The following is a 23748-nucleotide window of genomic DNA, read 5'->3' as shown; positions in this document are numbered from 1 at the left end:
CCAAAGCTAGGGAAAGGAGTCAGTTCGGTTGGAGTTTCATGTGGTTTGGTCATGTTCTATATTTTTATATTTATAAATACATTATATTATTGTAATTATAGTAAAAGTGATGTATATAAATAAAATATTTAATATATATTCTGTACAATAGTATAATGTATATTTATCCATAAAAAATTAGAACATGTATAACAACTCGACAGAACCACATAAGACACAACTAGAGTAAGTTCTTGTCCGTAAAGCTATGTATTTTGCCTACTATAGCATGTTTGTTAAAGGTATTTAAAAGATGTGTACGAGACCACAGACTATGTGAGTATCACGCACCATTTTTTTTTCAAATTAATAACTACCATTAACTATTACATTTTCTCTTACCAATTTGTTTACTTAATCTGCACATACACGTATATATATTTTGCTTTTCTCACTAGATTCGCACATCCACGCATAGTGTGTGTGTGTAGCTTTTCTCACTAGTATGCATATTTGTAGCTCTACCCTAGATAATTTGTTACGTACGTATTGTTTACCCCAAAAAAAAAAAGGAAAATTTTGGCTATGGGTCTTCTGTCATATATTAATGTCTAACACCCTCATGTATTAACATGTATCTATCTTAAGAATTCGACTTAATTAAAAGTATAATCATAATAATTCAAAAAAGATAGGTGTCGATGTTAAAGAAGGTGTAATATGAATGTTACACGCTACACTTTATTGTGTAATAGAAGACCTGAAAAATTTCCTCACCATAAAGGGGGAAATTAGGAAACCACAAAACTGAATCGGAAAAAGGATCCGTGCAATTAGAGCACATGAGTCAGCTCCATTCAATTAATGGTCCAAATCGAGCCACTTGACCCCGGCTCAATGCGGTGGTTGATTTCGAGATGTCGGGTCAACTCTCCAGCGACCCGAGATAACGTAGTCCGATCCGTCATCCAAAGTGAATCGACCGACTTGCAAGTTGCAATTGCGTGTCGGTTACGCTTTGGGTTTTCATAGACGTCAATGCTGACCAGCTCCAGACGCCTCAAAACTTGTACTGTATAATACCCTCTCATCTTCATTTCCTCTCACTCATTTATCGATCCTTCTTCAAGTCCTCTCTAAAATTCTTCAATCAAAAGCCTTCTCTGCTATTCTGTTTCTTCTCTCACAAGGTAATCAATTCCTTCATTCTCCGACGATTTATCCTTTTCTGTTTGTTTTCAGAATACATATAAAGATTTGTTGTTTGTTTGCTGCTTTAATTGATTCTGATATGGTTCTAGTTTCTTAATCTCCCAATCATAGACGTATCTGATAGTGATTATTTTGGTTGCCCTTTAATTATTTTTAATTAGTCCAATTTTGAAGCAAGGTTTTCTATAATTTCTGCAATACAACCCTAATTTTGGAAATTGGTTGCCCCTTTTCCTGATATTCGGGTCTTGTGTATGATCTATCAATTTAGGCTTTTTGTTCCTTGATGCCTTAATCGATACTGTAACTTCTTAGCCTTTAGATAACCGATGAACCCATGTGGATTAATTTGGTTGAACGAGAAGATTTTTGCCTTTTTAATGCTTTTAATTATGGTGGTCCGATTTTGATCTGGGTTTTTTTTATATAATTTTTGGGTTGAACCCCTAAATTAAGAAATTTGGTGCTCCTATTCTTCTGTTATTCAGGTCTTTCCTTGGGAGTGAGTTTTCTTTTGCTAGGGTATATTTTCTGCTAGCATTTTCAATTTTGGGGTGAGGAATTTATATTTATTAGATCTGATTTGGTGTTTTGGATTTTCTTTCTCAACAGATGCAGATCTTCGTGAAAACCCTAACTGGAAAGACCATAACCCTTGAAGTTGAAAGCTCTGATACTATTGACAATGTCAAGGCCAAGATCCAAGACAAGGAGGGCATCCCTCCGGACCAGCAAAGGCTGATCTTTGCCGGAAAACAACTCGAGGATGGTCGTACCTTGGCTGACTACAACATTCAGAAGGAATCCACCCTTCATCTGGTGCTCAGGCTTCGTGGGGGAATGCAAATTTTTGTTAAGACTCTTACTGGAAAGACCATAACCCTTGAAGTTGAAAGCTCTGATACTATTGACAATGTCAAGGCCAAGATCCAAGACAAGGAGGGCATCCCTCCGGACCAGCAAAGGCTGATCTTTGCCGGAAAACAACTCGAGGATGGTCGTACCTTGGCTGACTACAACATTCAAAAGGAATCCACCCTTCATCTGGTGCTCAGGCTTCGTGGGGGAATGCAAATTTTCGTTAAGACTCTTACTGGAAAGACCATCACCCTGGAGGTGGAGAGTTCTGATACAATTGACAATGTGAAGGCCAAAATTCAAGACAAGGAAGGAATCCCACCGGATCAGCAGAGGTTGATTTTTGCTGGTAAGCAGCTTGAGGATGGCCGGACTCTTGCGGATTATAACATCCAGAAGGAATCCACCCTTCACTTGGTGCTGAGGTTGAGAGGAGGAATGCAGATATTTGTAAAGACATTGACAGGAAAGACCATCACTTTGGAGGTGGAGAGCTCAGACACCATTGACAATGTGAAAGCTAAAATACAGGATAAGGAGGGAATACCACCGGATCAGCAGAGGTTGATTTTTGCTGGTAAGCAGCTTGAAGATGGCCGTACTCTTGCGGATTACAACATTCAGAAGGAGTCAACTCTTCACCTGGTGCTTAGGTTGAGAGGTGGAATGCAGATATTTGTAAAGACTTTGACTGGAAAGACCATCACTTTGGAGGTGGAGAGCTCAGATACCATTGACAATGTGAAAGCTAAAATACAGGATAAGGAAGGTATCCCACCTGACCAGCAGAGGTTGATCTTTGCTGGTAAGCAATTGGAGGATGGAAGGACTTTGGCTGATTATAACATCCAGAAAGAGTCCACACTCCACCTTGTCCTGCGTCTTCGTGGTGGCTTCTGAATGTTGAAGGCTGTCTTGCTATTGGAAGTTACATAATCCTGTTAATAATTTGCTTTGCTTGTGTCTCTTTGCTGCCCAAGTCATGGTGACTGGCTTTTTAAAGCCTTTGTAATTTTCGTTTTGTGGGATTGGATGGTGGTGTTATATTGTTTGTTGTGATGGGATTTTATGGTGGTGTTATCTGTTGCGAAATAAAATCGAGGACTTCTAAAAGCTTTTGTTAAAGTTTGCGTTATTATGTTTACTTGATTTCTTCTTGTTTTCAGTTTGTATATTTGCTGGGCTTGAGAGCATGCGTAGCTCGTTCAGTGGTAAATTGGGCCGTTTCTTGGTTCTTATGGGTGCTAAAAGCATTATGTTTCAACAGATGTGTCTGAAACTACAATGTCAATATGGCTTTCTTTGTGGTCAATGTCGGGACGAAGCACATTGAGGTTTTTTTGTCCTAAAATTTTCCAATCATATACTTTTCCCGTTTTAGCTCATCGTTAACGCACTTAGTATTTATCTAAAATATTACACACACACATATATTAACAAATTATTATCTCCTTATTTAATCTTGCCTACTCTTTTTTATGTTTATTTAGTATCTTTAATTAATTTTATATTTTTAAACACATAACATGTAAATATATTTTAATGAGTGTTTTATGAATATCTATTAGATAGATCGATATACACAGGCACACATACCTAGTAAATAGTAATCTAAAAATTTTATTTTGTCATCATTTGTAATTTTTTTTTTTGAAGTAGAGCGCAACCCCATCATTTGTCATCAGTAGTTGTTTTTGTTATTTTGATTAATTTCTTTAGATAAAGTATCTTATATCAAACTAGCAATTAGTTTTTTTTTTATATATATATAAATATACCATTAGTATCTACATTACCTTACGATTAGTACTATTTTTGAACAACAATTACTAAAACAGCAACTAATATAACATTGTATTTGTTATATAGAAAATCAAAGATTATATATAGGGTAATTGGTACTATTTTTCAAACAAATTTCTTATGACAGACTAACTCTTAGATTTTTGAAATGCTATAACTTTAAAATAGCAACTAATATAACACTGTATTTGTTGTATAGAAAATCAAAGCCAAAAAAAAAAAAAAAATCAACTACTGTATAAATTAGAGAATCTTCAACCACGATTTTAAACGCTTCTTAGTGATAGTGAATAGAAACGATATATAACCTAAGTTTCCCAATTTTTTCTTTATACTTTATCTTTAGTTTTTAAAAATTTCTTATTCCTAATTATAGTCTATTGAACTTTTGTGTTTACATTTATTGTGCTTTATTTGATATAGAATTTTTTTTGATATTATATTATTGATGATTCATCCCCCAAACTAAAATCATGAATTCGTCGCTGTGTACAAAAGCACAATTTGTATGTACAGAAGATCCACCACAAGTTAAGTTTTCAAATAAATAATAGAATATCAAGCCGCTGAACGAATTTGTCCTTGGGCACAATATATAAGAATTCTAATTTTTCCCTTATTTTATATAATAAGAATAATTTCATCCCAATATCTTACACTAATGGTGGTAAGTGCATAAGTGACACGATTTTGATTTTACCACATGCCGAACGTACCAATAAAGGGCCTATCGGCTGCCCTTACCAAACTGCTGCCGTTTGGATTGCAATTTTTAAAAAAATTTATATATATGATAATAATTTAATATATGTAAAATAAAAAGATAATTGAAAGATATACATACAAAGAACGTAAAAAAACTTTTTTACGAAAAAACTTAATGAAATGATATAATTTGTAAAAACTTTATAACACATATAAATAATAGTAAAAAAAAAAAATTTTCTTATCTGTGCCTAAATTAAGAACACAAAAAAAAGAAAAAAAGAAAAAAAGAAGATGAGATAGTCTCCTATAGAATTCCACCTGGGAATCAAGTATCTGTGTATTTGTGCGTATAAATGTGTGCGCGCACGCGCGTTGGTTCTTTAAAGGGCCAAAGGCCCATCACAGATTAATTAATCTCCCGTCGCATCAGTGACCACCAAGACATCTTTCTTGACGGGAAAGTCCGGCGCGCAGCCAGCCATTTCTCTACGTGCGTAGATTCTGCATTCCAATTCTTGCTTTTTTCCACGCCCTGATGATATTATTTATTTTTTCAAGTTCAACCGTTAAGCTTACTAAATAGTAATGAGTTCGGACCAAGATAAAAATTTTCATCCTGCCGCGTAGGATTTGTCTTTCATCAGAAGCATAAGCGGCTCATTTAATTTACTTCAAAGTCAGAGATGAAGTAAAGAGTCATTTTTACTGCTGAATCTGTGCACAAGTGCTTAGTCTACATGTTTTAAGTCAAATGAATACATGTAATACTCTCCATTTTGGTTGCAGAGAGCATAGGAGATTTGCTTCATCATCCTGACTATTGCATCTCTGCCTATTCATCTGTATGTGACGTACATCTATGTTTCTGCTCAACCGGAACTTCAACTGGTCTTGATAGCAAAGTATATTAATCCCTTGTTTAGATGCTCAATTATATTTTATGGTAGAAGAATTTGCTTGATTCTGATTTTGACTAGAATCCGTTAGATGGTAAGGGAAGCTATTCATCATCTTGTTTTAAATTTTTTGACACCCGTAACTTTCTTCTGATCAATTTAAATGCCTACCGAAGCGCATATTCAACTACTGATGGGGCCAGGGGCTTGACTATTGGGGAATAAAATTAGTAACTTCTCTGCTTGATTTGTTGGATTTTACATTATCCAAATTATCACACGCACTTATTAAAGATAAAGTGGCCAGCTAACGCATACGAAGAATAACGCTTTTTTAGGGAAAAGTACTGAAAAATAAAAGAAGGCATCGTAATTGAAATCCTCAATGACTGGTGGTTAATATTAGTCCAGGTTAACGAAGTTGTATAGCTTTGGAATCAGACATTATTCAGTGAAAAGGCCCTTTTTTTCCATCCTGCTATCACAACAAGTATTGATGGGCGACGCTGTTGTGATCCCGTTAACGATAATACCCAATGAAAAAATTAGGGGTGAAAAACTAAAGTAGGAATTCTCACAATGATAGACAGCCTTCCATTTACATTTAGACGCTATTAAACTCTCTATTTAATTTTTACATGCACAAACCGGCTCACAAATCGATAGTAAAAATAAGCCTACAATAAGCAATTCCATTTTCCTTCGTAGCATCCAATTGGGTTGCCTTTTCTCTCGTGATGGCACAATCGTTCCAGGGCCCACCGTCCAAGCCTTCCAACCCAATCAAATTCCTTCCTTAGAACAGGAGAACCAAGGTCAGGTCACCAAAAGGAATGCAAACTTGAGCTCTCAAAGCTGCCATGTGGCAGCAAGTGAAAGCGCGTAGAACGCGTTTAGGCAACTCCTTCAGTCCTAAGACGTCCTTAGGTGCACTAGTACGGACATTTGCGTGCTTTCAAATTACACTTTACCCACTTGCCGCTTGTGGAAAATGAAGTCCACCACAAGGGATAATTTCAGAAACCTCCCCTGAGGTTTCATGAAATATCACTTAGCTCCCCTAAATTTTTCAAAATCTCACTTAGCACCCTTGAAGTGATAGTAGGACCATATGCTAATATCAAAGGTGATGAATTTTCAATAATACCCTCATATTTAAATTTTCTAAACTTGTTTTTCTTTTTCTAAATGTTAATGAAATATAGGATTTAATCAATGAAATATTCAGTGCATTTGCAAAAAAAAAAAATAGCTGCAGGCTCTTTTTTTTTTTGTGTTTCACAGGTTTATTTAGTTATTTGTTCCTATTCATGTAGAGTGCAAGAGAATAAAATAACTAAAATTCCGAACTGCAGTTTTTCAAATTTTGAGTTTTTTATAATAAAATTTTCATATTTCACACCCATAAAAAAGTCCGTCTATTTTGAGTAAATTCTCTGTATGATATTGAAGTTGAATTTCATCTATTGCTGAGTTTTTCTGGCTCAAATGTATGATTTTTACATGCTAATTGCCTTCAATGCTATGGAGGGTTTTATTTATAGAAATGGTTTTAAAAATATTTGCTTTTACTGTCTCTCTCTACTATAGAAATAACTATTGGCTGTAATATAAAATCTTATCACTTTTCATTTCCTCACTTTTAAGATGGTTCCAATTTAGTACTTTTTTTCCTTGGTTTGTAAAATGTTCATTTTTCTATAGGTTAAGGGTATTAAAGGAGCTAAAATAATCTCTCTCCTCAAACATGAATTTTTTAATATTACTTTTGGTTAGAAGAGTAACAATGTTACCAAAATGTCAATTCGAGGGGTGCTAAGTGATATTTTGAAAACCTCAAGATAGTTAGGTGATATTTCATGAAACCTCAAGGGAGGTTTCTGAAATTATCCCCACCATAATTTTGGGGGTCGGCTCACTCGTGAAGTATCCTTCGACAAAATACACGTCATTCGACAAAACACACGTCATCATCCTTAAAAGGTAATTACGGAACAAGTGTTGAGGGGGGACGAGTTCGACACATGAAGTCCTATATAATATCGACTGCATCCATCCTGCTATCGCAACAAGTATTGATGGGGGACGCTGTTGTGATCCAACTTGATCCTGTTAACGATAATGATCTCGCCGGAAACCCACGCAGGTCAGTTGGTCACTCATGTACATATTCTAACGATCCTTTTTGTACTTACAGGGCTTCGAATGCTTTTCAGTCTTTTGCTTGTCTTGGCTTCTGCACCATTATATATTTATGTCAAGTACCAGTACAACTAGATAGATTTTGTCAGTGAATCGTATATCATGAGATAGTTTTACATACATAATGATGGGGCATGAATCTTGGCTATTTAAGTGACTTTGTGCATTTGAGATTCAGCACACTTTTTGCTCGGAGTGTGATTTGTATATTCTGTAGTTTGTTTGAATTCGTGTTTGAATGACCTCCTTTTGGCAAGCAAACATGATATTTTGCAATCTGATAGTTGGAACTTCATGGGCAAGTGCATGTCTGTTTTTCAAGTACAAAGTCAAGAGGTTAGCTCTGTTCTGTACAAAGTCTTGAGGCAATTGGTGCGCTGAGGTTGAACGCACTTTTGCCTGGGGAGACGGCGATGGTGTTTTGTTAACAATGGCAATACTTGGTTTGCCTATGTTTATCTGGTTAAGCTTGAATATTATCAACCTTCGTTATTGGTTTAATTTTGATTAATTTTCTAGAACTAGTTAAGAACATTTTGACCTGTGTTTGAGTTGAGAGTTTCGTTTTCATAAGATTCGGACTTGTGTGTGTGTCAAGAATAATGTATATCATATGCATGGTTCGCCAAATCGGCCGAGTCAACTCGGACTCGGCCGAGTCATAACCGGAGCTGAACTCACCGGTACGATACCGACACCTGGATCGCCGTTTCACCGGAATCCGAATTGACTCGGTTGATATTTACCGAGTCAACTCAAATCAATAAGAAATTAGTAAAACTTACCGAGTTTGGCTGAGTCAACTCGCGAGTCAGACAACAAAATCACCCACATGATTTCTTCTTTCTCCCACCGGTTGCCATCCTCATTCCATCACTTCTGCTAGTGCAACCCATCATGATTAGTTGAGGTTTCTTGAGGGTTGTGATTGTAAGACTCGTAATTTCGTTGGGATTGATCCCAATCTTCAGATTGGGAGTACGAACAAGAAGAGTTGGAGCAAATTTGGAAGTAAGATGAATCTGTAAAAATTTTGTGGGATTCGGGGTTTTGGAGATTTTTGTGGGTGGTGGTAAACTGGTAATGATGGTGGAGCTTGAGAAGAGAGAGACAGAGAGAAATAAAGGGGGGGAGGCGGTGGAAAGATGAATCTGTAAAAATTTTGCAAGATTCGGGGTTTTGGAGATTTTTGTGGGTGGTGGTAAACTGGTAATGGTGGTGGAGCTTGAGAAGAGAGAGACAGAGAGAAATAAAGGGGGGAAGGCGGTGGAATGGAAGGACGTTTTCTAGGGATTATGGGAGGCAGTGTGGGTTGTGTATTTGGGAATGTGATGGGATAGAATGGAGTGAGGAGAGAGAGAGAGAGAAACACCCAACAACAAAAAAAGAAAAAGAAAAAATTACAGCTAAATCACAGGTCAATGGCCACCAGATTCTATCTCACTTCCTTGCCAACTTTCTCTGTAACCCGAGCAAACATTTCTTGATCAAAGGGGGGATACCTAAAACTTTATTCCTCTGTTTTTTGAATGCATTCGCGTTTCCATTCATTCAACATTTCAACCCCCCTAACACCAAAGGAACAAGATTAGAATAGTCCAACAAATATTAAATTGGATTAGTTAACAACAAATGAACTGGATTTTTTTCAACATCTTTTGTTTATTAATTAGAATTGCGTCATTTTTTTTTAAGACTTACATGGTATCTATGTTAACTTAGGTTTTTTTTTTATCAAATTTAATTTGATAGTTGTATTGCTTATATTATTTTTTATTTTTAATAATTTTTTTAGAATTTTTGAAAGTTTTATATACTTTAACTTGCATATCACTAGATATTTAATCGATATGCCGTGATGGATGTGGAACAACCGGAACCGCGACGCGACAGCGACCCACGACCGCGAGCCATGATCATATGTGCACACATGCTTCTCATTAGGCTTGTTAGGTTACAAGTTTTGTTTTTGGTGTTTTCAATAATAATAATAATAATAATAATTTTCAATGTGAATGAATTCAATTGAGACAACCTGGTTTGCCAGGGCTTCAAGGATGTTATTAAAAGTTATATATTAGTTATCTGACAAGGAAAGTCAAATGGCGTATTTTGTTTTGAGATTTTGAGTTATATGCTAGCAATCATGTCTTTGCTTTTGGAAATGTACTTCTAGGTTTGACTCTGGAGGACATATTAAGATTTCTTAAAGTGTAAATTTTAAGATTTCTAAGGTGTAAATGAGGATTAGGTTGGGTCGTCACACCATCCACTCCATAGTCCATACTAAACATTAGATTCTATTTTTCAATTCTAGCAAAATTCTTTTCCCTTTTTCTAGCACAAAACCTTGATGCAATTAAGAACTGTCTTCACTGTCAAAAATAACAAAAATTAAGAACTATCTTCACTATCTTACAGGGATGAAGTGATTGAGGATCAACTGAACTCGACACCTCCCTGTCATAAACTCTTAAACTATTTGATTCTCTCTTTATCTGGGGTTGTTGCAATGAAGTATCAGGCCAAGTCTGAGGACCCATTTGAAACACATCCTCCGCAAACCTGGAGTTTCGTTGCTGCTATACTTTCCTACCCCCTATTATTTCTGGCTATCAAGCAATTGCAGAATCGCTGCCACACATATGTGGATATGTTGAATGGTGCTGCTTTCGCTACTGGAGTCCTCTCCAGTTTCTCATTACTATCCTTGCTCCTCCCGTACCACCCTGGGCTAGTGCTCCTTAAGGCTTCTTGGGCACTATCTGCTGCTATAGCGGCATGGCCGCTGCTTCAGTGCACCTGCTATTGGCTTTTCAGCGGCATCCAAATGCTGCTCAATGGGCTTAGATCCCATGCAAGAAGTCTGTTGACAGCATGGAACTTGCGTCAGCAAGCACCACCACGTATGCCCGTCTGAATTTCTCTGCTTCGAATGTCGGCAAAATAAACCAAACCTTGAAGTTTCTATTCATATATTTACTAGTTTCATTGGGATCCGGTTTTTAATAACTCTCAGGAGCACGTGTTTTATTTGGTAATTGTTCATATAAGTGGTTTTTTAACCTACAAGATCACATGCTAGTATAGGATTGCGAATGAAATCTAGAAGTATAGGATCTTTTGGTTAATTTGTCAGAGTAGCGTAACCGTACTCTACGTTGGTAAAATAATTTAATAAAAAATTTAATATTTATAACTTTTATTAAAATAGAGTTGTTTGAAACTTTAAAATTATAACGTGAATCAAGGGTTTTGATAAATAAAAATTTGCATTCACTCAAACAGGCCATTTTGGCCCTTAAAAATAGATTTTGATCAAGTTTTTAAACCTGTTTGAATTACAATTACATAATAGGCTGAGTTTTGGCTAAATTAGAGTTAAATCGATTAAAACCTAGCCCATTGAAGAGTTTTAAATGAGCTGAACTCAAGTTAATATAGAAAATTTTTCTTTAAACCGAGATTCAGACATTGAAAAGCTATACAGACATTGAAAGAAAACTCCAACATACAAAGCATTTATTCTCCTCTTTTTGCAAATTGAAAATCATAATTACGTGCATGCGTTTTCATTATCCTATGGAGCATTGTATTTTGAGGATACAAGAGAAACAACTCCATCGAGAAAAATAAGAATGAAGAGTTGGCTAAAGAAGATTAAGCTGCAAAAACTCAGCGGCCAAGAGCATGTTACTAATTAGCTAGAGTCTTTTAATTGGAAGAAGAATGCCACTTCGTCGTGCATGTACTATAATTCTTGACAGAACGTACATTCTGCACAGCAAAACTAAGTTTGCACTGCTGAAGGACATATTAAACTAACTAGCAGATAAATAGGTGTACATTCTGCAGAAACTTACCGTTAGGTTGCTTCAAACCACCAAAGACAGGTGAAAAAAAGTGTCTTAGATGGTGATGAAAGTGAGCCATTTACAGGTGAATCAGCCTTAGGGCAATGTTAAATTTCGTCCAGCGTGACCAGAAAAGCTGCAGGTTTGATTTATAGGGACAGTGCTCTTGTGTAGTACACATCTCCATTGGAGGCTTATCAGGGCTTACGTCAATTAAAATGTTAATGCAGGCTGTAGAAACAATGGATAGCAAACTAAAGACTCAGTTCATTCAATGATTATAAGTGGCAAAACAATTGTAAAATCCAATCTAAAAGCCAGCAAATCAAGCAGAGAAGTTGTTAACTTTATTCCCAATATTCAAGCGCCTAGTCCTATCAGAAGTTGATTACACGCTTCAGTAGGCATTTAAATGATCACAATAAAGCTACAGATGTCTAAAATCTAAACAAGATGAATAACTTACCTTACGATCTAATGGATTCTAGTCAAAGTCTGAATCAAGCAAATTCTTCTTCCATAAAATTGAGCATCTTATCAAGGGACGACTAATATACTTTGCTGTCAAGACCAGTTTGAAATTCCATAAAAGTGAACATAGATGTATGTAACTTACAGATGAATAGACAGAGATGCAATAGTCAGGATGACGAAGCAAAGCTAATAGTCTCTGCAACCAAAATGGAGAGTATTACACATATTCATTTAACTTAAAACAACATTGTTTGAGGGAAGTATGCAAAACATGCAGACTAAGCACTTGTGCGTAGATAGTCCATTGAAGAGTTTAAGATTAGGAGTGTTACTTCCTCTTAACCATTTCATAATTGCAATAATTGCCCATTTTCATACTTAAAAGGGTGACTTTACACATCTAAACAAGCAAATGAACTATCTAATTTCTAAATTCTTATATGAAATGCAAATATAAATGAAATTGCTCAAACACATACGGGATAGGGGAATATTACAAGAAAAAACAACATACAAATGAGGAAAAAAATGTCTAAAAATATAAAAAATATGTACAAAAATGAAATGAATAACATACAATACATGGATTTAATGTGCAAAAAATCTAAGATTCTAGCATTGAATTAACCTATTTTTACAAATCTTCACTAGTATTGGTTAGCAAATAAACAGGGAAGGTGCCACAACTAGCATTGTGCTAGTGTGATGGCGCTGAGCAGGCATTGTATACAAGAGCATGATATAAAAGGAGTAAACATGGAAAGCACACTCAGCACGTAACAAATAAGCATGATATCTAGATGCCAATCCTTATGAAAGCATGCAAATACGTAAGTACATAAGAGCACGTAGCACACAAAAGCCTTATCTATTACATTAGAGAACACAATCTGACAGGGAAATAATGAAAAATAAACCTATCTGATATGTGTGAGGTCCTAATTGCAATCTAACAAAGGGAGAACGAAAAACATGAACCCAACTATTTTATTTAATTAAATGAAAACAACTTGAAAAAATTAGAGTAAAATGAACAAGCATTTTAAAAAGCAAATTGCAACTAAGAAGGTAATATAATAGCAAACTAAGAAATTAAAACAACTTAGAGCATATAAACACATAATAGAACATAATTGAATGTAAAACCAAGAAGGGTACCTCCCTTTAAAGTGTTGGATCAAGGTTTTCCTATTTATGACTCACAACATGAACAAAAGGAGCAAAGATACCACTATTAGGTCATAGTAATGAAAGACCAAAACTAATTAAAGTCATTTAGTTGTAATAGTCATACAAAAACACATAAAAATGCATAATTGAGGAATAAATAGTAATTAAGAAATCAAACTGCTCTAATTGAAAAGTTATCATTCTAGTGGGACCTAATTGTAAAATTAGAGAGTTTTAAAGGTCAAAATCATATTATTAAAAAGATTAGGGATCAAAATTAAATATAGATAAAGTCCATGGACCAAAATGCATTAAAAAAATGGACCTAGATGCAATAGAATCAAAGTTGTGGGCCTATAGTGAGGTTTCAAGAAATTGATGGACCAAATTACAAATTTAGTTTCTGATTTTGAAATCCATTTTCAACCTTTTAGTGGAGCGGCGTAGTTTAGATGTGGGGCAATGCTAAGTAGTTTTACTAAAACTTAATTTTCCTTTTTTTTTTTGTTTTTCCTTTTCCCTCTTCTTCTTCCTCAACCTAGTCATGGCAGAAATGAGCAGTGGCAACGGTAGTGCTGCCGGCCATTGCCGCCACCAACCACCACCAGTCATAGAGCCTTTCGGTGATGGATTTACCCCAAAGTTTCACCTTTCACTAAGTCTTTCGCATAGATTCCATTTTCGCCCTCAGTTTTTAGAGAAATTGAGTGAAAAAGTAGCAAAAATGACTATTTACAGTCCGATCTCTATTTCATAAACTCATTCAAAACTAGCACATACTTCACCAAGCGTATAACATAAATATGCTCCTCATGAGACGTATAACATAAATAAGCCCACAGAATCAGCCATACAACGTCAAAAATAACAATTTGAAATTTTACGAAACCCATCTCATGAACTAGAACTTAAAGATAAAATGAAGGGACCTTGGCAACGGCTTTAGCTTTGCTATGATAATGGCAGTGCCGCTCTCAAACTCTAGAAACTTTGGAGGAACCCAACGTCTTCATCCTAACTTTTATTTATTTCAAGTGTTTACATCTCTGTTTTCAAACTCGGACCGGACCGGCCAGTCGAACCGGTCGAACCGGGAACCGGCCAGGTAGCCGGTCCGAGTCACATTAAAAAATCGGAAATTTAAGATCCGGTCAAAGCCGGTCAAAAATCGGGTTTGACCGGGAAAAACCGGTTTTTTCGGTTCAACAGTAATTTTTTTAAAAAAAAATTCAAACTTTTTAATATTATGTTTTGGCCCCCTAAATTGTTAAAACTTATTGATATACCTCAAATATTTGATACTTTATAAATATTGTCCTAAAATTTGATGTTATTTTTCAATTAAATTCATAATTTTAAGTCTAAACTTGTTAATATTTATTAAATAATATAAATTGCTACTTGATTGTTCTAATTTCTTTGTATTTTCTTGTTAAATATATTTGAAACATCAAATATATATGAATATACCTTTATTAATATCAATATATTATTAGATATTATATATATAATATTTTAATTTTTAAATAATTTTTATTTATGACGTCATCCGGTTCGACCCCTATCGACCCCCGGTCGAACCCATTGACCCCTGACCCCTGACCTCGGCCGAGTCGCTATTCGGTCCGGTTCTGAAAACATAGGTTTACATGTGTTTGTGCGCTCTTCTTCATCCTGACTTTTTTTTTCGGGGATAATTTCAGAAACATCCCTTGAGGTTTCCAACAATTTCATTGACCTCCCCTAAGGTTTTGAAAATGACATAAACCTCACCTGAACTTATAGTTGTAGTAACATGATCAACACATGTCAGAAAAATGAGCATTAAAAAAATATTTTGAGGAGTGAGATGATATTTGTGTTCCACATATGCCCTTTTTGCTTATCCACAACTTGTATTAGTAAATAATGAAAACTATTAAAAGACATACATAATTAGTAAATTCTAGTAGGTGTAATAGCAATTAGGAAAAGTGCAGTAACAACAACTTGAAGCTTCGGTTTGCACAAATGGCTAGTGCAATGGCCATATTTTAAGTTTCTTTCAAAAGCATATAAACGGCTCAAGCAACTCAAGAAATAATTTATTTTTAGTGTGATTATCTAATTTTGAGGTAATAAAAAGTGGCAAGGCTGGACCAACCAAAGACAATAGTTAACATGATACTCATCATAAATATCACACTAGGTGTTGTATCTATATTCATCCAAAATATAAAATCAATTGGATAAACTCTCGTAACAAATATAAAAGTGCCACGACATTGTACCAACTATTTTAAGTCTTTTCTGATTGTGTAAGAAGTCAACCAGTAGTACTTGTCAGTTGGATTGTATTTGGAAGAATTGTATGACTATTGTTTGATGACTACTACTGTGACTTTACTAAGAGATAATAAGCAACAACTTATTAGTTGAACTAGTTAGTAAGGCAACATAAGTCACTTGACATTAGTTAAAAATTGCTATAATTGTAGCAGTTGTAGTATTACATAACTATCGATGCAATCCAAGATAGTTTCAAACACCATCTGCCTCAGATGAATGAGGCAGATGGTGAGGATTGCAAAGCCAAATTTCATGACCATTGATTGTTTGTCACTAATGCCAACCATATACAAAAGCACGAGTGGGTAGCATGTCAATAATCTTAATGCAAATCAGCATATTTTAACCCGAGGGGAGCCATGTTTTTTTCCTTCTTTTCCTTCCATTTTTCCATCTTCTCTAAGTTCTCGTATAATACTATCCTTGTATTGCTCTTTGAAGTCATGTCCAATCACAAAAAATGGCTCCATATTGGTGCATCAATTAGTGTCATTTCTTAAGTGTAGTTACATTGGCTTATTAGAGATAGAACTACAGTTAATATCATTTAATTAGTTCATTTATTTAATGACCTAATTATATTTTTCCAGAAATTGGTTTCTCATCACCCTTTTATGCATAAGGGCAAAGTAGTAAATTCATTCCAGGTTACATCAGCAATGGGCCCCAAAATCAGTTGAGGGGAGGTCAGTGTTATTTTCGAAACCTCAAGGGAGGTCAATGAAATTATCAGAAGCCTCAAGGGAGGTTTCTGAAATTATCCCTTTTTTTTTAATTTCAAGTGTTTACATGTGTGTGTGTGTGCGCGTCTTCATCCTGACTTTTTTTTTTTTAAAAGAAATTGCCCGTCGTGCCTTTTTAAAAGCAAGCAGCCAAGCCACTGTATTTGATCGACTTTTTTGTCATCTAACAATATTCTGATCAATTGGCCTTGAGAATGTTAGGAATAATAAAAAAAAACAAGGGAGGTTTCTGATAATTTCACCGAGCTCTCTTGAGATTTAAAAAATTACACTTATTTTTCTTAATTTGATAGTTTTAATAATAAAATTTTAAAATAATATTGATTTGATCAAATTTTTAAATGAATATCCAAAAATGCCCTTGTGTAATGAGTTTTAATTTATTTTTCTATACAATTATAAGATTATCTAGTATAATTATAAGAAAAATGTGCCAAATTTTTCATGTTCATATATACTATTTAATAATCAACTATAATAATAATTTTATCACTATGATAGGATATTTTGATGGTATTTTATTATGAAGTTAAATTTATAAGATAGAAAAGAAAATATTGAAATAATTCATTTAGAGTTTACTAATTTTTTGAGTAATGGGCTAATCATAATTTAGCAGTGATTTTAAACCATTTCTTTTTAATTTATTGTCAATTTTAATACCAAAAAATATAAAACAGAGATCATCAAAAATATTGGATTACAAATAAAATTAACTCGTAAAAAAAATCACTAATTCAACATTTGGTTACAATAGAAATTAAAGGCAATAGTGTTAGTTCTATAGTTTTATTGATGAAAATTTAAAAAAAAGGAAAAAAATGAAAAAATAATTTTAAAAATTATTCTAAGTATAAGGGAATTTCATTAAAATATTTAAGGGTAAAATTGTCATTTTAAATGATAAGAGAGATATGTGTAATTTTTTAAATTTTGAGGGAGCTCAGTGAAATAGTTAGAAACCTAAGGGGAGGTTTCTGAAATTATCCCTAAAAGAAAATGTACTATTTTACACCACAACCAAACACAAGGAGGTTATGGGAGTCAATGGTGCACTGTTAACTCTTTCCACACCCTTTCTGAGGTTAATGAATGCTAGCTAAATATTTACTTTTCAAGACACAATTCATTTTTATTTTCAAATATGCCCTTTTAATGCTTTAAGAATTTTCAAGTACGTTAACTTCTACAGTATACAAAGGCTCAAACAGAAGTTGAGGTTGAGGAGCAACTGATCTAGTATAGAGATTTTTTTTTGTTTATACCTATCGATCATACAATAGAAATTATGATTCATTCCAATTAAACTTCCTTGCTGGATGTTTTGTTTTTACAACTTTTTTCTTATCATGGAAAGTGTAGGTAGAAGATACCGTGCCACGAGTGGAATCATTTTGAAAATTCATATAAAAGACTTCTTTTTTTGCATACCAAAGCTAGGGAAAGGAGTCAGTTCGGGTGGAGTTCGTGTGGTTTGTTCATGTTCTATAGTTTTATATTTATAAATACGTTATATTATTGTAATTATAGTAAAAGTGACGTATATAAATAAAATATTTAATATATATTCTGTACAATAATATTATAATGTATATTTATACATAAAAAATTTAAACATGTATAATAACTGGACAGAACTATATAAAACACAACTAGACTGAATTCTTATTCCTAAAGCGATATGTATTTTGCCCATTATAGCATGTTTATTAAAAGTATTTAGAAGTTATGTACGGGATCACAGGCTGTGCGGGGCATCACGCACCAATTTTTTTCAAATTAATAACTATCATTAACCATTACATTTTCTCTTACCAATTTGTTTACTTAATTTGCACAAACACGTGTATCTATATATATATATATATATATTTTGCTTTTCTCACTAGTTTCGCACATGCACGTGCAGTGTGTGTAGCTTTTCTCACTAGTCTGCATGTTTATAGCTCTACCCTAGATAATTTGACACGTACGTATTGTTTACCCAAAAAAAAAAAGAAAAAATTTGGCTACGGGTCTTCTGTCATATATGTTAATGTCCAACACCCTCACGTATTAAAATTTATCTATCTTAAGAATTCAACTTAATTAGAAGTATAATCATAATAATTCAAAAAAGATAGGCGTCGACATATTATGGACGTTACACGTTACACTTTATCGTGTAATGGAAGACCTGAAAATTTTCCTCACCATGAAGGGGGAAATTGGGAAACCACAAAACTGAGTCGGAAAAAGTATCCGTGCAATTGGCATATGAGTCGCTCCGTTCAATTAACGGTCCAAATCGAGTCGAAATGACGTAATCCGACCCGTCAATAGCCAATCTTAGGTGCCCCGGATCCAAAGTGAATCGACCGACTTGCAATTGCGTGTCGGTTACGGTTTGGGTTTTCACAGACGTCAATGCTGACCAGCTCCAGACTCCTCAAAACTAGTATTATATAATACCCTCTCATCTTCTTATCCTCTCGCTCATTTATCGATCCTTCTTCAAATTCTCTCTCAAATTCTTCAATCAAAAGCCTTCTCTGCTATTCTGTTTCTCCTCTCACAAGGTAATCAATCCCTTCTTTCTCCGACAATTTATCCTTTTCTGTTTGTTTTCAGAATACATAAAGATTCGTTGTTTGTTTGCTGCTTTAATTGATTCTGATATGGTTCTGGTTTCTTTATCTCCCGATCATAGACGGATCTGATAGTGATTATATTGGTTGCGTTTTTATTATTTTTAATTAGTCGGATTTTGATGCTAGGTTTGCAATAATACCCTAATTTTGGAAATTGGTTGCCCCTTTTCCTGCTATTCGTGTCTTGTGTATGATCTATCAATTTAGGTTTTTTGTTCGTTGATGCCTTAATCGATACTGTAGCTTCTTAGCCATTTGATAACCGATGAACCTATGTGGATTAATTTGGTTGAATGAGAAGATTTTTGCCTTTTTTAATGCTTTTAATTATGGTGGTCCGATTTTGATCTAATTATGATGGTCCGATTTTGATCTAGGTTTTTTTGTATAATTTTTGGGTTGAACCCCTACATTAAGAAATTTGGTGCTCCTATTATTCTGTTATTCAGGTCCTTCCTTGGCAGTGAGTTTTCTCTTGCTAGGGTGTATTTTCTGCTAGCAATTTCAATTTTGGGTTGAGGAATTTATATTAATTGGATCTGATTTGGTGTTTTGGATTTTTCTTTCTCAACAGATGCAGATCTTCGTGAAAACCCTTACTGGAAAGACCGTAACCCTTGAAGTTGAAAGCTCTGATACTATTGACAATGTCAAGGCCAAGATCCAAGACAAGGAGGGCATCCCTCCGGACCAGCAAAGGCTGATCTTTGCTGGAAAACAACTCGAGGATGGTCGTACCCTGGCTGACTACAACATTCAGAAGGAATCCACCCTTCATTTGGTTCTGCGTTTGAGGGGAGGGATGCAAATTTTTGTTAAGACTCTCACTGGGAAGACAATTACCCTTGAGGTTGAAAGCTCCGACACCATTGACAATGTGAAGGCCAAGATCCAAGACAAGGAGGGCATCCCTCCGGACCAGCAAAGGCTGATCTTTGCCGGAAAACAACTCGAGGATGGTCGTACCTTGGCTGACTACAACATTCAGAAGGAATCCACCCTTCATTTGGTTCTGCGTTTGAGGGGAGGGATGCAAATTTTTGTTAAGACTCTCACTGGGAAGACAATTACCCTTGAGGTCGAAAGCTCTGACACCATTGACAATGTCAAGGCCAAGATCCAAGACAAGGAGGGCATCCCTCCGGACCAGCAAAGGCTGATCTTTGCTGGAAAACAACTCGAGGATGGTCGTACCTTGGCTGACTACAACATTCAGAAGGAATCCACCCTTCATCTGGTGCTCAGGCTTCGTGGGGGAATGCAAATTTTTGTTAAGACTCTTACTGGAAAGACCATAACCCTTGAAGTTGAAAGCTCTGATACTATTGACAATATCAAGGCCAAGATCCAAGACAAGGAGGGCATCCCTCCGGACCAGCAAAGGCTGATCTTTGCCGGAAAACAACTCGAGGATGGTCGTACCTTGGCTGACTACAACATTCAAAAGGAATCCACCCTTCATCTGGTGCTCAGGCTTCGTGGGGGAATGCAAATTTTCGTTAAGACTCTTACTGGAAAGACCATCACCCTGGAGGTGGAGAGTTCTGATACAATTGACAATGTGAAGGCCAAAATTCAAGACAAGGAAGGAATCCCACCGGATCAGCAGAGGTTGATTTTTGCTGGTAAGCAGCTTGAGGATGGCCGGACTCTTGCGGATTATAACATCCAGAAGGAATCCACCCTTCACTTGGTGCTGAGGTTGAGAGGAGGAATGCAGATATTTGTAAAGACATTGACAGGAAAGACCATCACTTTGGAGGTGGAGAGCTCAGACACCATTGACAATGTGAAAGCTAAAATACAGGATAAGGAGGGAATACCACCGGATCAGCAGAGGTTGATTTTTGCTGGTAAGCAGCTTGAAGATGGCCGTACTCTTGCGGATTACAACATTCAGAAGGAGTCAACTCTTCACCTGGTGCTTAGGTTGAGAGGTGGAATGCAGATATTTGTAAAGACTTTGACTGGAAAGACCATCACTTTGGAGGTGGAGAGCTCAGATACCATTGACAATGTGAAAGCTAAAATACAGGATAAGGAAGGTATCCCACCTGACCAGCAGAGGTTGATCTTTGCTGGTAAGCAATTGGAGGATGGAAGGACTTTGGCTGATTATAACATCCAGAAAGAGTCCACACTCCACCTTGTCCTGCGTCTTCGTGGTGGCTTCTGAATGTTGAAGGCTGTCTTGCTATTGGAAGTTACATAATCCTGTTAATAATTTGCTTTGCTTGTGTCTCTTTGCTGCCCAAGTCATGGTGACTGGCTTTTTAAAGCCTTTGTAATTTTCGTTTTGTGGGATTGGATGGTGGTGTTATATTGTTTGTTGTGATGGGATTTTATGGTGGTGTTATCTGTTGCGAAATAAAATCGAGGACTTCTAAAAGCTTTTGTTAAAGTTTGCGTTATTATGTTTACTTGATTTCTTCTTGTTTTCAGTTTGTATATTTGCTGGGCTTGAGAGCATGCGTAGCTCGTTCAGTGGTAAATTGGGCCGTTTCTTGGTTCTTATGGGTGCTAAAAGCATTATGTTTCAACAGATGTGTCTGAAACTACAATGTCAATATGGCTTTCTTTGTGGTCAATGTCGGGACGAAGCACATTGAGGTTTTTTTGTCCTAAAATTTTCCAATCATATACTTTTCCCGTTTTAGCTCATCGTTAACGCACTTAGTATTTATCTAAAATATTACACACACACATATATTAACAAATTATTATCTCCTTATTTAATCTTGCCTACTCTTTTTTATGTTTATTTAGTATCTTTAATTAATTTTATATTTTTAAACACATAACATGTAAATATATTTTAATGAGTGTTTTATGAATATCTATTAGATAGATCGATATACACAGGCACACATACCTAGTAAATAGTAATCTAAAAATTTTATTTTGTCATCATTTGTAATTTTTTTTTTTGAAGTAGAGCGCAACCCCATTGCTTGTATAAAGAGGGGCAAACACGGAAGGGACGGACAGTGGCAGCAACCCCCAAAAAGTTTTTAAAATTTTAAGATTCTCCCTATAATTTTAGTTGTCAACTAAAAACTCTGACCCCCCTTAAATATAATTATCAATAGTTGTTTTTGTTATTTTGATTAATTTCTTTAGATAAAGTATCTTATATCAAACTAGCAATCAGTTTTTTTTTATAAATAAAAATATACCATTAGTATCTACACTACCTTACGATTAGTACTATTTTTGAACAACAGTTACTAAAACAGCAACTAATATAACATTGTATTTGTTATATAGAAAATCAAAGATTATATAGGGTAATTGGTACTATTTTTCAAACAAATTTCTTATAACAGACTAACTCTTAGATTTTTGAAATGCTATAACTTTAAAATAGCAACTAATATAACACTGGGTTTGTTTGGACAACTTTGATTTCAAATAAAAAAATTTACTTCACAAATTTTAATCACCTTTTTATCTTCCCAATTACCTTTTTATTTCACATACATCACATCATAAAAAGTGCTACAGTAATTATCTCAAATAAATCATCCAAATAAACTCTTATCCAAACAAACTCACTGTATTTGTTGTATAGAAAATCAAAGCTAAAAAAAAAATAAAATTTAACTGCTGTATAAATTAGAGAATCTTCAACCACGATTTTAAACGCTTCTTAGTGATAGTGAATAGAAACAATATGTAATCTAATTTTCACATTTTTTTTTCTTTATACTTTATCTTTAGTTTTTAAAAATTTCTTATTCCTAATTATAGTCTATTGAACTTTTGTGTTTACATTTAGTGTGCTTTATTTGATATAGAATTTTTTTTGATATTATATTATTGATGATTCATCTCCCAAACTAAAACCTTGAATTCGTCACTGTGTATAAAAGCACAATTTGCATGTACAGAAGATCCACCACAAGTTTAAGTTTTCAAATAAACAATAGAACGTTAAGCTGCGGAACGAATTTGTCCTTAGGTACAATATATAAGAATTATAATTTTTCCTTTTTTATATAATAAGAATAATTTCATCCCAATATCTTAGACTAATAGTAGTAAGTACATCAAACATGACATAAATACAATGCTTGTCTTCTCCAATAGTCAAATCTAAAAAAAAAATGACAAAAAAAAAAAAAACTCTCATAAGAATATCCTAGGAAAGAATAAAACTTCCACTATAAAAATGTACAAAAGACGAATTAAATTTGCCAACCAGTTTCCCCGTGGTGCTATATCTTCAGTCACTTTTACCCTGCAAATGCCCTGATAAGGCAGATTAAATTTGTTTCACTAATTTTTTTCAGAAGACTGGCAATCAATTCTTTCTGGATCGTTATAGATGCCTAAAGCATTATCCTGATTCAACTGATTTCATTGTGAACTCACTGTGTCTGCATATTTGACTGGTGCGAGGTAGGACTATAATCCTTATCAGTGTAGTTACTATTCTAGTCTGATATCCCAAATTTTATACTGCTACCCCAAACTCTTCTCAATAGAGCTATATCCAGTCGTCCTCTCCTGGAGTTTTCTTGAAAAAGTTTGTACAAGTTCTGAATAAACATGGCAGACTTTGAGGCTGACCCCTGTCTAACTCCATCTTCCTCTCTCCACACAAGGCATGGTAACTTGCCAGATACCAATCATGGATCAAGTCTCTCAGTAAAAGAAAAAACCACCAGGATCAGGAGACAAGAATTAAGAATTACCAATGGGGAAAACAGACTTGGGACAATGATACCTTGATGGAGAAATGTCTTGCGCAGATCTTTCTAGGTTCCATACTTGCATCAGCAACCTTTAAATGAACAATGTTATACTGCATATATAGATGAAGATCTTGCTGTATGAGGGTGTTCGGATATAAGTTGAGCTAAAAATGGGACAACTGAAGCTTTTCTCT

At 35.0% G+C, this 23748-nt stretch overlaps 2 protein-coding genes and 1 long non-coding RNA gene across 4 annotated transcripts; 2 read left to right on the top strand and 1 right to left on the bottom strand.

Annotated features, from left to right (window-relative positions):
• The first annotated feature begins 1075 nt into the window (after positions 1-1075).
• On the top strand, positions 1076-21258 carry LOC113732676 (polyubiquitin-like). Of its 2 annotated transcripts, XM_072080711.1 has the most exons (3): positions 1076-1169; positions 1804-1832; positions 19917-21258. In XM_072080711.1, the coding sequence occupies exons 2-3, from the start codon at positions 1804-1806 to the stop codon at positions 21031-21033; spliced, it is 1146 nt and encodes a 381-aa protein (XP_071936812.1). In that variant the 5' UTR covers positions 1076-1169; the 3' UTR covers positions 21034-21258. The 2 variants fall into 2 exon arrangements, with proteins under 2 accessions (XP_071936812.1, XP_027114397.1); XM_027258596.2 differs by lacking the exons at positions 1076-1169; positions 1804-1832 and adding an exon at positions 18629-18785 and having other exon boundaries at positions 19432-21258.
• LOC140037038 (polyubiquitin) lies at positions 1804-3174 on the top strand. Its single transcript, XM_072080712.1, has one exon. The coding sequence runs from the start codon at positions 1804-1806 to the stop codon at positions 2947-2949; it is 1146 nt and encodes a 381-aa protein (XP_071936813.1). The 3' UTR covers positions 2950-3174.
• LOC140037037 (uncharacterized) lies at positions 7384-9019 on the bottom strand. The gene is made up of 2 exons (XR_011840884.1): positions 8444-9019; positions 7384-7692 (listed from the first exon to the last, which is right to left on the bottom strand). It is a non-coding gene; the product is annotated as an uncharacterized lncRNA (long non-coding RNA).
• Positions 21259-23748: the final 2490 nt, after the last annotated feature.

This window comes from Coffea arabica, chromosome 2e, assembly GCF_036785885.1.
Source record: "Coffea arabica cultivar ET-39 chromosome 2e, Coffea Arabica ET-39 HiFi, whole genome shotgun sequence".
Taxonomy (NCBI): Eukaryota; Viridiplantae; Streptophyta; class Magnoliopsida; order Gentianales; family Rubiaceae; genus Coffea; species Coffea arabica.
The sequence above is the reverse complement of the archived record's forward strand: the minus strand, read 5'-3'. Positions and strand labels throughout refer to the sequence as shown.

Bases quoted from the DNA above. Each gene is read 5' to 3' on its own strand.
- LOC113732676 (XM_027258596.2), top strand. From the start codon at position 19,432: ATGCAGATCTTCGTGAAAACCCTTACTGGAAAGACCGTAACCCTTGAA.
- LOC140037038 (XM_072080712.1), top strand. From the start codon at position 1,804: ATGCAGATCTTCGTGAAAACCCTAACTGGAAAGACCATAACCCTTGAA.